This window comes from Rhineura floridana, chromosome 2, assembly GCF_030035675.1.
Source record: "Rhineura floridana isolate rRhiFlo1 chromosome 2, rRhiFlo1.hap2, whole genome shotgun sequence".
NCBI lineage: Eukaryota > Metazoa > Chordata > Lepidosauria > Squamata > Rhineuridae > Rhineura > Rhineura floridana.
Window position 1 is genome coordinate 214,497,963 of NC_084481.1, and position 16,259 is coordinate 214,514,221.

A 16,259-nucleotide genomic window follows, 5' to 3' on the forward strand; every position below is an offset into this window, starting at 1 on the left:
CAACAAATGTTCCTTCACTAAAACAGCCCTTTCTATTCATAACCGTTGTTGTAATGTTTATGCTGTACATTTAAATAAATTTAAACCACCATCATCATCTCAGGCTGTGGCACCTGTAATAGGGCTTTCACAGAGTTTTTCTTTCCAGTATATGTGGAGAGGCTCACATAGGAGAAGGCAATCTTGCCACTACCCTGGTCCATCCAATATGTTCCATGTAATGTCCCATAAAACAGATGTACATACAAAAGTATCAAATGTCCTTTGAAATGGACTTGGTTGGGACCATGGCTAAGCCTAAGGTCCGGAATTTCCCCTGAGAGCAATGTGTCTCTCCATTTTAAAGACCTTCCAGGAGCTAGTAGAGTTTTATTCAGCTAAATCCTACTCAGAGTATACCCACTGAAATTAATGAACCCAAGTTAGTCATAGAATAGCAGAGTTGGAAGGGGCCTATAAGGCCATCGAGTCCAACCCCCTGCTCAGTGCAGGAATCCAACTTAAAGAATACCTGACAGGTGGCTGTCCAGCTGCCTCTTGAAGGCCTCCAGTGTTGGAGACCCCACCACCTCCCTAGGCCATTGGTTCCATTGTCGTACCACTCTAACAGTTAGGAAGTTTGTCCTGATGTTCAATTGAAATCTGGCTTCCTGCAACTTGAGACCATTATTCCGTGTCCTGCAGTCTGGGACAATCAAGAAGAGATCCTGGCCTTCCTCCTTGTGGCAGCCTTTCAAGTACTTGAAAAGTGCTATCATATCTCCCCTCAGTTTTCTCTTTTCAAGGCTAAACATGCCCAGTTCTTTCAGTCTCTCCTCATAGGGCTTTGTATCTAGTCCCCCTTGATCATCCTTGTTGCCCTCCTCTGAACTTGTTCTAGTTTGTCTGCATCCTTCTTAAAGTGGATGCAATATTCAAGGTGAGGCCTAACGAGTGCCAAATAGAAGCGAAACAATACTTCATGTGATTTGGAAACTATACTTCTCTTAATACAGCCTAAAGTAGCATTTGCTTTTTTGTGCAGCCACATCACACTGTTGGCTCATATTCAGCTTGTGAACAACAATCCCAAGATCCTTCTCGCATGTAATATTGCTGAGCCAAGTATCCCCCATCTTATAGCTGTACATTTGTTTTCTTTTTCCTAGGTGTAGAACTTTGCAATTGTCCCTATTAACTATCATTCTGTTGTTTTCAGCCCAGTGCTCCAGCCTATCAAGACCCCTTTGAATTTTGTTTCTGTCTTCCAAGGTATTAGCTATCCCTCCGAATTTTGTATCATCTTCAGATGAAGCTTTCCCTGCACCTCCTCATCCAAGTCATTAATAAAAATGTTGAGCAGCACTGGGCCCAGGACTAATCTCTGCAGTACCCCGCTCGTTACTTCCCCCTAGTTTGAGAAGGAACTCTTTGAGTATGATTCTGTAGCCATCTAGCTCAGTATTGTCTGCACTGACTGGCAGTGGCTCTCTCGAGGCTTTTAGGCAGGGTTTTCCCCCAGCCCTCCCTGAAGGTTCCAGGAATTGAAGTGGGGAATTGAACCATTGATAAACACTCCTTGAGTCCGATTCTGGAGCCAACTGTGCATCCACCTGATAGTTGTTTCATCCAGTCCACATTTAGCTAGCTTGCTAATCAGAATATCATGGTGCACTTTGTCAGAAGCTTTGCTGAAGTCGAGATATATAATATATATATATTATATCCACAGCATTCCCACAGTCTACCAGGGAAGTTACCCGATCAAAAAATGAAATAAGATTAGTCTGGCAGAATTTCTTCTTGATAAACCCATGTTGGCTTCTGGTAATCACTGTATTGTTTTCAAGGTGCTTACAGATTGGCCACTTTTTAATGTGCTGCAGAATTTTCCCATGGATTGATGTCAGGCTGACTGGTCTGTAGTTCCCAGATTCCTCCTTTTTGCCCTTTTTGAAGATAGGGACAACATTAGCTCTCCTCCAGTCATCTGGCACTTCACCCATCCTCCATGATTTCGCAAAGATAATCTACAGTGGTTCTGAGAGTTCGTCCGCCAGGTCCTTCAGTACTCTAGGGTACACTCATGTCTATTAACTTCAATAGGTCTACTCTGAGTAAGACTAACATTGAATGCAACCCCTTCTTTTTAAAGAAGAATTTTGACTTGCAGATGCCTGTCTTATCATATTGATTTTAAATAGCCGTCCCTAATCTGATAACCCAAAACATCTCAAGGGCACAACTTTCATCAGCTGCAGCCAGCACTGCCATTGATCAGTGTTGATAAGAATTATAGTCCCAAACATCTGGAGGGCATCAGGTTGAGCAAGATTGATTTTAACCCTCTCTGCTTATTTAGATTTTAATGCTGCTAGTGGTGTATTGTTAATTTTCTACTGCTGTTTTTGGTGTTTTTGTAGCTGTTACTTTAAATTGCTAGTTTTTTGTTTGTTCTTAGGTGCCTGAAGCTTTTTATGAGGAAGTGTAAGGTGCAAATATTTTAAATAAGGTAGGGGATAGGGAACATGTGGTCCTCCAGGTGTTGTTGGAATCCAGCTTGCATCACCCCATCCAGCAGTTCAGGGATGATGAGAATTGTAGTCCAACAACATCTGTAGTTGTGCCACAGTTTCCCCATCCTCGTTTTGAATAAATGAAGCATTTATGTATTTAGTCTTATTACTAAAAATGCTGGTCCATGATGCATCACTGGTTCATAAATCAGCCATATATTAAGTACCTGTATATACATTCTGCTTTTGTTTTGCAGATGGCAACTTCTTGGCAATAGGTTCTCATGACAATTGTATTTATATATACAGTGTTACTGACAATGGGAGGAAATATAGTAGAATTGGCAAATGCTCAGTAAGTAATCACTGAATTAACTGTTTAAAAATCAATATGTATTTAGGGTTCCAGCCCTTTCTCTTCGTAATGCTGTTTAACTTTCCCCCTCAAGATTTAATTGATTTAATATTCACCAAGATTCAGAAATGGCAACAATCTTTTCAAGTCATTTCTAAAATAATTTTAACAAGTAAAAATATTCTGTAAACACACTGGTCATTCTCCACCACTAAATATTTGTAGAAGTAAAATTCTTTCTAAAACTTACAAAAGCTCTGGCTTTAGCAAATCTCTTTTTTAAGTTGCTTATAGACTTGGATTTTTATGCACAACAGTTTAACAGCTTAGGTTGTTTTACTTCCATGGAACATAAACATCTTCAGTATCTGTCTAAAATTCTTATCTTAATTCCTGCGTGGCGTTTAGGAACAAGGGTGATTTAGGGAAAGGGTTTTGCTTTTGGAAATCTCCCTTTATCAGGGTTGCCTCTTTGGGGACAAGAAGAACAGCTTGGAGTTCATTTTATTGTGGCATAAACTTTCATTAATTGCAGTCCACTTAGTCCATGAAAGGTTATACCATAATAAACGTGTTAGTCTCTAAGATGCTACAAGATGGGTACTTCCAGGCACAGGCTTATTGTGGGATCAGTGCTGTTCATGCATGCAAGTTTTTATCTCTGTCCACGTGAATCATCAACATCAAATGCCAACCTGTACACTTTTTTTAACTTTTAATCTAGATTTCATCTTACCATGGAAAATCTGTTAAGTAAAAAAAAAAAAAAACCCTCAGACCCCACTCCGCTATATATCTGCAGTCACTGCAGTGGTGTGGAAGCTCATGAGCACATGGGGGGGGGGGCAGTTTGTTGTGTGTGATAATATTATGGTGGATGGTCTCTATTGCTACACTTTATTTCTGTTTGCTCTTCAGCTGAGCACAACCTAGCCATTTTGTTTCTGGTAGCCAAAACAATACCAGTGCAATCATTTCCACCAATTGCCACATTCTGAAGACACATTGGAGTTTCAGAAAAACAGCTATGTGTTCAGGGAAGCTATTCTCTCAAGATCTCAAAATGTGTGGGGGATCATGGAGACTATAATTGCAGTACATGCATTGGGACTTCTTATAAAAAAAAATACACTGATCTTGCAGAAGACCTCTATCAGAATTTCAGTATAGCAAAATATTATTTTTAAAAACTCAGCAACTGGAAATGAATTTTGCCTCACGCAAAAGAACAAGCCTCCAATTTCCCATTGTGAAACATGATAGTTAAGAGCGGGTAACATTTGTTCTTGCACGCTTCTTGTGATTTTTTTAAATAAAAAAGATGCACAGGTACACAAATACCTGCACACATGTCCAGAATGGTAAAGGGTAGTAGAGGCAGAGGAGTTGAGATTGAGGGGAGGGTCCAGAAACCACAGCAGAGAGACATTTTATTGAGAACCAGTGTGGACAGGAAACAGCAGAACACCTATGAAAAACGTAAGAATAAAAAAGGCATGTGTGGAGTGTAATGGGAAGATCCAGATAATGGTTTGAAATATGCATATAATGTGCTGAAATCATTTGCATATGCTTAGATTTGCTTAGAAGATGCTTAAGACTTACTGAAATAGTGTATAAAGTTTGTTATAGGTACAAGAGCCAACAGCAGAACTGGAGTAGTTTGAAGTTGCCCCCCCTTCAGAGTTGGAGAAAAAGCATTTAAAAAAGATAAGCATTTCTCTACCCATTTCTCCCCCTCCAGGAAGTCTGGGCATATAGCCAAGATAGTAGATTCCAAATAAACAAGTCTGTGTTAGAACATAAACAATGAAGAGAACAGGAAAGATCTGTGTAAGATTTTCAGAATGGCCAGCAGTAACTTTGCCAATTCACCTATGAACTGATATGAATCTCTGAGAACATCCATGTGTATAAAACATAAATTTATGAGAACAGAAAAGTGTTTCATCTGTCAGACTGTCCCATGAGAATGTTTATGACAAATCTGTGGGAATGAATTCATGAGAAAAGACCATGGGAACCCACCTTTCCATAGAAGAGAGAGTATATAATAAGCCATGTTTCACAGCACTCAGGGCCCTTCAGCTCTTGTAGAGGGGGGGAGGCTATCAAAGAAAGCAGGAGAACCATCCATCAATACCACCTATAATATCTGATGGGTGATGTATCATGACATGTATTTCTATGTCCTTTGTACTTTGGCTCTGTGATATGACAGAGTTTAACTCAGTCCTTCAATTATTATAATTTGTTTTAATTAAGATGTGCCTTCACAGTTTTATACTTTGAGTTAAATGGATATCCAGCAATTTCTTTTGTGCAGATATATATAGTTCTATTTTTCTGTTTTCTGTTTCTGCCATAATGGTTAAGGCCAACTAGAATGAATTTTCTTAGTTGTAGTGTCCCAAGATATGAATAAATAGCATATATTATAAAGACTGTTCTGCTGTCTGAAGTCTGACTCCCAGATAGAAAATTTCTGGTACCTCCCAAGACTCAAGAATTCTAGAGTGGGGTCTCCTCTATTCTACTCTCCTCCTACACTAGACAACTGCTGTTGATAACCTGTGAGCTTAAGTGACATAACGTTTGACATATAAGGGAGAAAGCAAGAACCCTCGACCCTATGCATCCACTGGCAAGGGGGTAGTTTTGCCGGTAACAGGAGGCTCACATGCCAGTCACACAAACAGCAGAATCAGATCTGAACAGCCTGTTTGCAACATGAAGCCTCTGCCTGGAAGCCCCCTTGGTTGTTTTGCTGAAAGAGGCTAACCACAACTACCTCTCTGAAAGATGTGAACTGGTTTCACTTCTATTCCGGGAAATAAAGTCACTGGCAACTAGGAGATTGAACCTTTGACCCCACCCAAGCAGGCTTTTTCATTCAAGATCATTAGTTTTACAGTAAAGATATGGCTATGAGATGGACTAACAGAACAGGCAAATATACTTTTCTTTAACATTGGCATGTCATATGGGGTCTAAAAGCTCCCTGTTTCCCTGAAAAGGCTACCACTTGGAAGGATTGTTGCAAAGACGAACTTAATACTTATGTGTTTTACTTTTTCATGCTTGATTCATAGCTCCAGGCACTACACTGGAACAATCCTCCCCTCTGCTTTTATTACATGCACACTGAACTTCTGTAGGAATGTGCCACTGTTTTCTTCCATCCCAAAGAGCACATGGAACTTTGGATTGGAGCCTGTTCTTCTAATGTGGTTACCTGGGTTGCTACCAAACACAGGTCACCCCCAGCTATGAATGTAAACGAGGCTTCAGTGTACCTTTCAGTGCAGCTTTTTATATGTACTAATGTAATTCTATTGGAGGATGTTCTGTTGTTGGAATTAATATAATGCATCTCTCTTCATAGGGTCATTCCAGCTTCATTACTCATTTGGACTGGTCTGTTAATTCTCAGTACCTTGTGTCTAATTCAGGGGACTATGAAATCCTATACTGTGAGTAACAAATAGTATTCTGCCCTTCATACAAAGTTCATTCTTGGCTGCTAATGGATTCCTGATATGAATAACAAACCAATGCAGAGCAGACATTTATTTTAGTCTCTTAATGTACAACTTTATAACTGATGTCTCTCTCTCTCTCTTTTGTGCCCCACTTTCTTATAGGGGTTCCTTCAGCTTGTAAACAAGTAGTAAGTGTTGAAACCACTAGAGATATAGAATGGGTTACTTACACTTGTACTTTAGGATTCCATGTTTTTGGTAAGTATATAATCAAATACATAATTCATAATCAAAAACTCCCATGCCTTTGCAATTTGCTAACATCCAGCAAATCAACCTTTAACAAGAATCTATTTCTCTATCATCTTGTCCTTTATCTCAGGGTATGCTTTGTAACAGTACTATTACTCCTTCAGAAATGTCATGTGACCTGTGCAGAAGTAATTGCAGGAAGCTGTTAATTACAGTTAAAATAATGGATGGAGCTTGTGGGATTTATTTATTTTTAAAAAATTATAAACTGCTCATGTTCAGAAAACTATACATGAAAATTATAAACAGCAGTGTCCAAAAAACCCAAAAATAAATATAAAATATACACCAAAAATAATACAGTTAAATTAAGAATATTACACCAGAAGATGATCAGTAGACTTTGATAAATAAGAAAGGTCTTAAGCATGCTTCTGAAATAATAGATTGATGGAGAATACCTTGCTGCAAGTGATGATGAGGACAGCGTATGTCCTCCCTAGCCCCTCCCTTCTGGAGTATGAATTCCCCTGCTTTTTCCAAATTGGCATTAATTATGATTAAGTTCTATGTCAGCACCAGGTTAATCCCCATGAATGTTGCCAAGGGCCCTCTTAACTGGAATTTGAACCTTAGAGTTGAAGCTTTTAACTATTATTTATTTATCTGAAGTTATAAACAATGTAGTCCCAAATCAGTATCCAAAACAAGAATAAAACAGCGTAACATTGAAGCAGAAACAATAGTTAAAAACAGTGGCATAATACCTGAGATCTTAAATGCCAAAGCAAATTTAACCAAGAATTTAAAAAACCTGAGAGAATAGGTATGTTTTGATCAGGCAATGAAAGCCCATCAGTGATGTGACCATACTCATTGCCAAGGGGAGGGAATTCCACTGTTAGGGTACAATTACTGATAAAGTTATGTCCCACTTCCCCAAATAGTGATCAATATGTGCAGGTGGGGCAAGAAGAAAAACTAGAGATTGTGTCTTATATTCATGATGGCCTGTTTCATGCATTATAATAGCCCTCATGAGTCCATATTTCTAATATAGTATGACTTAGTTAAACTGGGCATGTTACTATATAAAGAGCAAAGGTACTTAGAGGAAACTGCCATGCATTATCTGTAAAATATGGAGAAAATAAAATGTTTAAAAGGGCATGCTGACATTACAACCATAAACTGATTTAAGCCAGAGCTTTCCCCTCAATAATCAATTGGCAGTTTAGTTGTATGAAAAGCTTAAGGGCTTTCTAACAGGAAAAATCTCACCAAATCATAGCTATTGGCATGCTTTGAGGTTAATAAATAGAAGCCATGACTGTTTAAACTGGTTTAGAAATCAGGTTTAGGTTGTTATAGTCTGCTTTCATTTTATTTGCTCCTGGAATAGAATAAATGAGACAGGCATCCTTCAGTCTGGTTATATAAGAAAGTTTATTTGTGATATGAATAAAAGTTTGGAAGTTCACAATGTTATACGGTTGGGGGGAGGGAATGTCCATTTCTCCCTGGATGATAGTCCATCAAGTGAGTCTTGAGCGCTGCAAGGCATCCACAGGCAGGAATTGCAATTAAAATCTGAGGGAGTAGGTCACCTTGGTCACGTGACCCCACTGTTTATTTTGTGCCTTACCATCCAGGCAATGGTATTTCCTTTCAGCTCTTACTTTTCGTGCCTCACAATTCTTGTTGCCCAAAGAAGGAGGTGCCCAGTTCAGAGATGCCTCAACTACGCACTTCTGAAGACCCACGAGGTGGCTGCATTGTCTATCAGGGCTGCCTGAACTGCACCAATTTTTTCCAGGGCATCTATAGTTTGGCTGAATGACCTGCTAACTTCACTTCAACAAAATCCTGCTAGGATGTGTAACACACTGCTCAGGTTACCCAAGGCAGCAGCTTTTGTGTCAGATGCGGCTCTCAATGCAGTACAATTTTCCCTCGTTCTCTTGCTGCTCAAATTGTCGCCAACTGGACATTGCGGCTCCATCATTGGGATGCTAACACTGGGGCATGTGTCACTTTGTCTACTGCTCCATATGTGGGACTGAAACTGTTTGGTGATCAAGCCCTCAAGGAGGTCCTTGTGGATCTCAAAGAAAAATGGAAGCCAGCCCTTCAAAAAGATGAGAGAAGTTTCAATCATCATTATGCAACCTATCATTGTTTGTTTCAATTCCTTTGTCCAAGCTTTTGTCCAAACAGTCTTGAGTTCGGAATCATTTTGCAGGTCAATCCAACTCCCAATCTGGAGGTATCATAGGTCTCGCCAATACTGATGCCAGCAGTCCTCCATAGGGGGGCCATCTGCTGCAGTTCTCCCAGTCATGGCATCATACCACTTCAGACCGCTGGGTCGCTGGACACAATTCAAGAAGGCTACAAGACAGAGCTTCAATCTTTTCCTCCAAACCACTTCCTTCATTCACCTGTTTCCAGTTGCCCTCTTCAGTGTCAGGCTGTAGCAGAAGCTATTCAACACCTTCTCTTTACCCAAGCCATCAAGGAGGTGAAACCCAAAATACTTGTTCTCAGGAGTTTACTCTATATTTTTTTGTCATACCCAAACATGACAAGTCATACAAGGTTATCCTAGATTTGAAATTCCTAATTCAGTTTGTTTGTTACCAGAAATTCAGGATGGAGTCTCTCTCAGCTATCAGACATGCCCTGTGGTCTCAGGCCTACTTCACGTTCATAGATCTGAAGAGGCTTGTCTCCATGTCCCAATCCATCTGCAATACAGGAAGTATCCCTGGTTCATATATGGAGCTTGTCATTATCAGTATCAGGCAATGCCTTTTGGATTGTCCTTCACCCCTTGGGTCTTCACAGAAGTGTTGCTTAACTGTGCCTCCAGGGTGCCTATCTCTATCCAGTCTTGATGACCTTCTGAGTTGTTCAGACAGTGCATCTCAGTGGAGAGGGATGTTCATCTCACTTTGCAGGTCTTGTCATCCCATGGCTTCCTAGTCAACAAGACCAAGAGTCTTCCAGTGCCCATACAATGGCTTCAACATAACGGGGCCAATCTAGATATTCAAGATGCCCTGATTCTGCTCTCTCCAGAATGTGCAGCCAAGATCCTGAAGGCTGCTACACTATTGTTATCACCTTCGGGAGACCTCATGTCCCTGGTGAAAGTCGTGGCTTTGTTCATCTCGGTAATACACGATGGGCTTGTCATCATACACAGCCACTTCACTGCTTCCTCCTTCCATATCAGTGTTATGCACATCAGCCATCACACTGATACTGCCTCCTGCTCTCAAGGACTCTTTCCAGTAGTGGGTGTCTTTAACCAACCTACAACTGGGGGGTTCCATTCAGGGAACCTCAGCACACTGTGATCACAACGGATGTCAGCTTTTGTGGTTGGAGTTTTGTCAGAGTTTGTTCAAGGCTAGTAGTTGGCAGTGGAATATCATCACAGCATGGCTGGAACTCAGGGCTCAGGTTTGCCATCCAGCACTTTGTCTACATCCACTATGTCCTCCTCCGCATGGACAACACTACTCTGAAAGCCCAGCTCAACCATCAGGTCAGGATGCGGTCACGGAGTCTCCAGGATGAGGTGAAGTGCAAAGAACACTTTATGAAGATTCCTTGAAGGCAAACTGTGTACCACCCGGGGACAGGACACCACTACTCCATTCAGGAATCACTTAACCAAGGGATAAGAGCCAACCAACTGGGAGGACCAAAGGGAAAAAAATGGTGAGAGCAGAGACATGTCTGTGCAAGGTATTGGGTTTTAGGCCCAACCAAAGCTTGTCCTGAAGAAAGCAAAGGATTTGAGGTATGGCAGCTTCCAGTGGGCAAATCTTGTTTCAGGAACTCTACTCCACAAATGTATGCCGGGTAGATCTGTGAATCCATTTTGTTGAAAGATGGTGTGATGTCAAAATGGTGTGAATGCCATCCCATGATAAGCCACGTTTTCAAATAGCACCACTCAGTTGCCAAGATATCAACTTCAGCCATGCTGGATCCGGATGGTATACTGGTCCTTGAGACAGAATATCTGACTGAGAAGGCAGAGTCCAAGGTGCCTCTGTTGACAGTTGGAGCAGTTCAGAGAACCAGGGGTGGCACATCCAGAATGGAGCGATCAGAACCACTTCTGACCTTTTTGCCTGTACTTTCCTCAGAGTGTGAACTATGAGAGGCATTAAGGGGAAAAGTGTAAAGGAGCCTGTGACGCCCTTCCCTGGCTCTCCCTGTCAGGTTCCTACCTGCTCGTGGTTACTGCCTGTCTCTAGGCACCACCAGGGACTCCACCAGTCCGGACTGTCCTTTATTTTATTTTTTCTCTCCCCGCTCTAGCACAGATCTCAACAGATCCCCCTGCTAGGCAACCACCAATCACGTCCCAATACTAGTATTCCCAGAGACTCTGAATACTGGTATTGTTATTCTCTTCACCGCTGCCACCATTTGTTACAGTTCCCCTTCAGCCTTGGTCATTACCTTACCCTCCCTTCTGGTCTGTGAAACCCCAGCCAAGGATCAGGCCTTTGGTAAACCAAATTAAGTATTTATTAAAGATAACAAAGCTAACAAGATTAACAAGATTTCTTCTTAAGGCACATAAGCATATGGTTTTACTCAATACTAATCCGAACTCCACCCCCCTCCTTCTTCACTCTCTCCTGGCAAACAACTCTCTAAACCCCACCAAGCAACCCACTCTTTCTCTTCTCCCCCCAGATTCCACTCTCACTCTTCCTTTTATACGTTCAGCCATTTTAAACACTCAGCCAATCATCTAGCATTCTACTGCCCATTCACTCCCCCTCCTCTTTCACTCCACTTACCATGTATCTTCTAAACAACCAACACTTACCATATATACATTAATATAGGAACATCACAGAGCCCTGGAGACCAAGGAACTGACAGAACATCCACCACCTCTGCTTGATCTGATGGATAACATGTGAAGAACCTGTGTATCTGACAATTGATCAGAGAGGCAGATCTATGTGTTTTTAAAAAAAGAATAAAAACATTTAAAAAATACAATAAAACAAAGGTCAACTGTTGTGAAAAAAACATCTTCTTTGTTTCCTGCATAAGCCTGGTATTTGAACATCCCTTCGGCATGCTGCAAGTAGTGAAATAGGCATGCTTGTGTTGTTGGGGCCACTGGAAGCAGGCGAGGAAATGGAAGCAAGGGTATGGCATTAGGGGCCACCCATTGAAAAGTGACAAACAGCCCACCTCAAAAAATGGAGCTTCCAATCCAGCAGTGCCTGCAAATGTAAAACTTTCTTTTTCTTTTTTTACTGATTAAATTTAAAGAAAAGAAAAACTGTGGGCTGGCATTTTGATGACATAGTGTAGATACTGCAAGAAGCATATATACATGAACAGAACCAGTACCACCATAAACTCCCATCTGGAAGCACCCTGGTAGCAGAAAATTCTTGCATATTACAAATTTAGCAAACCATTTGCATATTTGAAACTTATCACTTATCTAAACATGTGCTATTGTCTTTTTTAAAAAAATCCATGAATTCTGTAGTCTACCACATGTTTGCATATGGGATTAAAAATGGTACATGTTTAGGCAGGACACAAGTCCATAGCAGATGAATGAGTTATCTGTTGTTTTGGTTAGATGATGAGCTTTTAAAACAGTTCAGTAAATAAATTATGACTCTATTTCAGGTGTGTGGCCAGAAGGTTCAGATGGCACAGATATCAATGCTGTCTGTCGCTCACATGGGAGGAAATTGTTATCAACAGGCGATGACTTTGGCAAAGTACATCTCTTCTCTTATCCATGTTCACAGTTTAGGGTAAGGCAGCAAACACATTACAGACGACACTTTCAGTTGTAAAAAGGATTATTTTGTAAATAGCCCTCAATTACAACAATTAATTGTTTTAACAATTGTTAATAGCAGTAATAGGTTTATTGCTATTAAAACACTATTGGAGGTTTGAGAAAAAATTATATTTATAATTAAAACACTCATATCAGTTAACATGAAAATTATTAATAAGTTACTTCTCATATAGTTGCCTTCCCTCAACCTCAATGAGACATTATTTTTTAGTTACATTTCAGTATTATTTTTATGACTGTATTCATTTTTTATTCCTTCATTATTTTAAATGTAATTCAGTGATAATTATTGTTATATATTCCTAATAATGTTCTTAAAAATACTATATCTAAGTAACAAATGCATATTGGAGTAATTAACTGAAAATGTAATGTGACCAGTACAGGGCTGTTGGAATTTTAAACTTCATCAGAATGTTTGAATTTCATGAAATATTATTTTACTTACTGTTTACTATTTATTTTGACAATTTATATACCACTTAATTACAGTCATCTCTAAATGGTGTACAAATAACTCAACAACGCAATAATGTTGTAAACCGCCCAGAGAACTTCGGCTATGGGGCGGTATACAAATGCAATAAATATATAAATAAATAAAATAAATAATAAATAAAGATAAAAAACCATTAAACTATAAGATCAGAATTCAGTTAAAATGCCTACTGGAACAAAAAAGTCTTCATTAGGCACCAGAAGTTCTACAGGAAGGGGGCCTATCAACTGAAAGGGAGTTCTATAAACTTGGGCGCCCAGTACAGAACACACGGCTCCTGCTGGACACGAGTCATGCATGGAAGCCATTACATTACAACGGAGCATTATATGGTCAAAATAAACAGCATAGCGTGTCAAATAACCCCCCCCCCAAAAAATACTGGGAATTTTTGGAAAGGGCCAATAGTAGCTCAGTAGCAGAACATCTGCTTTGCATGTAGACAGTCCCAAGTTCAGTCTCCAGCATCTCCAGGTAGGGCTTGAAGAGATCCTTGCTAAAGGCCAAACTAGATGTGTACATGTTTAATAAAGATGTGCCAAAGGGTTGTAATGAATGTTGCATGAGCTAAAGGCAGCTTGTGCAACCAGTCTTTCCCTTTCTGGCAGCAACCTGTAGTGTTGGGAAGCTGGGAGAGCACACACACACCCCATGCTGCCCCACCGGCCATTACTCCTATGTAGTCTGGCACATAGCTTTTGGCTACTGTAACTGACAGCATCTGTTGTGTTGCCAATGTTTTCTGTTATTGATGATGGTCTCTTTATTGATTTCTTTCAGGCTCCAAGTCACGTGCACATTGGGCACAGTAGTCATGTAACCAACGTAGATTTTCTATATGAAGATACTCATCTCATTTCCACAGGTGGAAAAGATACCAGTATTATGCAATGGCGAGTCATTTAGAGGAAGCCTTCTTCCTGTGTAACAAGAACTGGCCATGCACCGAAGTTCTGTATAAACTGTATATTTAAGAGTTAACAAATGGTTGCCGTCTAGCCTAGTCACTGTGATTTTTAAGTTTTAAAATCCTTACAAACCTCAGGAAAACTAAGTCCTTGGCTGGCTACTGTACTTATTTCAGTAATTCAGTTCATTAAGCATCACTTAAAACAACAACAAACTTGTTTTTCTTTTTTTGTTGTACAGCATATGAAGCAGTACAAGTCTAAAATGAAATCTTGACTTGGATGTTTATGCAATACATATGAACAGGACTTTTTTATTAAATAGCCACAAAAAACATATCCCAATATTAAAGAATATATGTGCTTCAGTTTCATTATTTATACTTTGTACTGTCTAGCTACATACTTAGAATATCTATAGTTGCAAAAGTTGATGGCATTCCCATGTCTGGTGGACAGCAAATAATTTATTTGGAAAGCTTAAACTAAGCTGGATGACACAGAGTGAACAAGCCACTATGCACAGCTGTTCTGTTATAGTCATTGCAATGGGGCTTCAATAAGTTTGCCATATTAAATGAAACAGACGTTTCACTCAGCAATACTTGCTGAGCTTTTTTTTTCTCCCACAGTAAAGAACTTGTTTAAATAAGAAAATGTGAATACTAGAATATTCATAAACTTGTTTTTCCCCTCCTGGCAAAGCAAAACCTTAAAATGAGAGGATGCAATCCAGCAACAGTTAGTTAAGACTTAACTTCCATAGAAAAACTGGAAAGGGATTTACTTGTAGTCAATGTAAGCCTTACTAATTTCAGGGGAACTAGTATTTGCTAGATTGTAACCAGATTTTTATTTTCTTTGAAATTAAGCAGGTTCTACCCCCGTTTTAACTAATATCTCAGTAGGGATTAGAGCTTCAGCTAATCTGTTTCAAGACAAAAACTCTTTAAATATGTATATTAACAATTTCTTATTTAAAAATCGTGAACCAACTTGGCCACATCTCCATTATTCAATTGATAGAGCGTACCCTAATCTGTATATTGATCAACATGGCTACCACTACTTTATACATGTGTAAAAGATATTAGCAATTCATAAGAAATAGTAAGGCATTCTAAGCTTTACTTGTCTATTGCTTATGGATATTGTATATTCACATTTTAAGGCCAAGTAGACAAAATATAAAGAGATCTTTTGAAGTGTACCATTAACTTGCAGAAGAAATGGGGTAGTAAAGATATATGATTCATGATGAAGACCAGCTGGACTGATATCAACAAAGTAGTATGCAATTCAAGAGATGTGCACCCCAGGAGCCTTTGTAATGTGTGTTAGTTGTAGAATCATCAGGGTTGGAAATGACCTTGAAGTCATCTAGTCCAACTCTCATTGCAGGATCTGCAATGCAGGTTGCAACCACAGCATCTCTGACAGATGGCCGTCACCATTTACTTAATCCCTCCAGCGAAGGAGAAGCCACCACCTCCCAAGTCCATTTGTTCCACTGTTGAATAGCCCTTGCTGTTAAGATGTTCCTCCTAATGTTTCACCAAAATCTGCTTCCCTGCAATGTTCAGACATCGGTACTAGTCCTTCCCTCTGAAGCAACAGAGAACAAGTCTGCTCCATCTTCTGATGCAGCCATTTGGGACAGAAAAACACATAGGGTTGCCCTACACATCACTGAATAACTTCCATCCCCTGTGTGTTTTGCATGGACTGATATTTATAGTATGAAATAAGATTGTATTTTGCAATGAAGCAAGAGTGGAGGTGGCATAAAATAGTTAAGGCGGCCTTATTTGTTTTGATTGTGACACAGACTGAAAATTATTGTTTACATTGAGGAGTGTATCTAAAGATTTTGAAATGAGCAGTGTTATAAGCAGGTTCTGAAAAGCTCAATACTAAAGTTTTTTTTTCTTATAAAGGATAGGAAACGTGAATTAATTGAGCTCTGAAGCACGGGTTGTTTAGAGTTATTTCAATGAAGATTTAATAAGTTTTGAAGCTTTTTATTACATCTCCAGCCTGCTACACTGAAAGTGCAGGATACCAATAAATATCATGTATCAAGATGAATTGTTCCAATTTGTTTGTTATAACGTCAGCATTTTAGTGCACATTTCTCCTAATAAACAGTTTTGTATGCAAGCAATTTCTCCTAATATAATGCATTTTTGTATGCTATTTTCATTAATATATTCATATTTTATATACACTTTCCCCCAATATATACATTTTTGTAAACATCATTTTGTTAGAGAACGGCATCACAAAATCTGAATGTGCATATTTGGAAGGATGGCTGTGTTTTGGTTCTCATATTGTATCAGAAAGTGCAAATTTGATAGATTCAGTTTTCCCCATCCCTAGTAAAGATACTTGTGTAT

At 39.5% G+C, this 16,259-nt stretch overlaps 1 protein-coding gene across 9 annotated transcripts in view; it reads left to right on the forward strand.

Annotated features, from left to right (window-relative positions):
* Positions 1 to 16,038, forward strand: part of EML1 (EMAP like 1) — a 212,413-nt gene extending 196,375 nt beyond the window's left edge. For 5 of the 9 annotated variants that reach the window (XM_061612128.1, XM_061612135.1, XM_061612132.1 and 2 more), the window contains exons 20-24: positions 2,753 to 2,850; positions 6,236 to 6,323; positions 6,495 to 6,590; positions 12,273 to 12,403; positions 13,733 to 16,038. In XM_061612128.1, coding sequence (XP_061468112.1) covers positions 2,753 to 2,850; positions 6,236 to 6,323; positions 6,495 to 6,590; positions 12,273 to 12,403; positions 13,733 to 13,858 — 539 coding nt within the window. In that variant the 3' untranslated portion in view covers positions 13,859 to 16,038. The remainder of the gene's footprint in view (positions 1 to 2,752; positions 2,851 to 6,235; positions 6,324 to 6,494; positions 6,591 to 12,272; positions 12,404 to 13,732) is intronic. The other 4 variants (XM_061612126.1, XM_061612127.1, XM_061612129.1 and 1 more) reach the window with 2 other exon arrangements.
* The last annotated feature ends 221 nt before the right edge of the window (positions 16,039 to 16,259 follow it).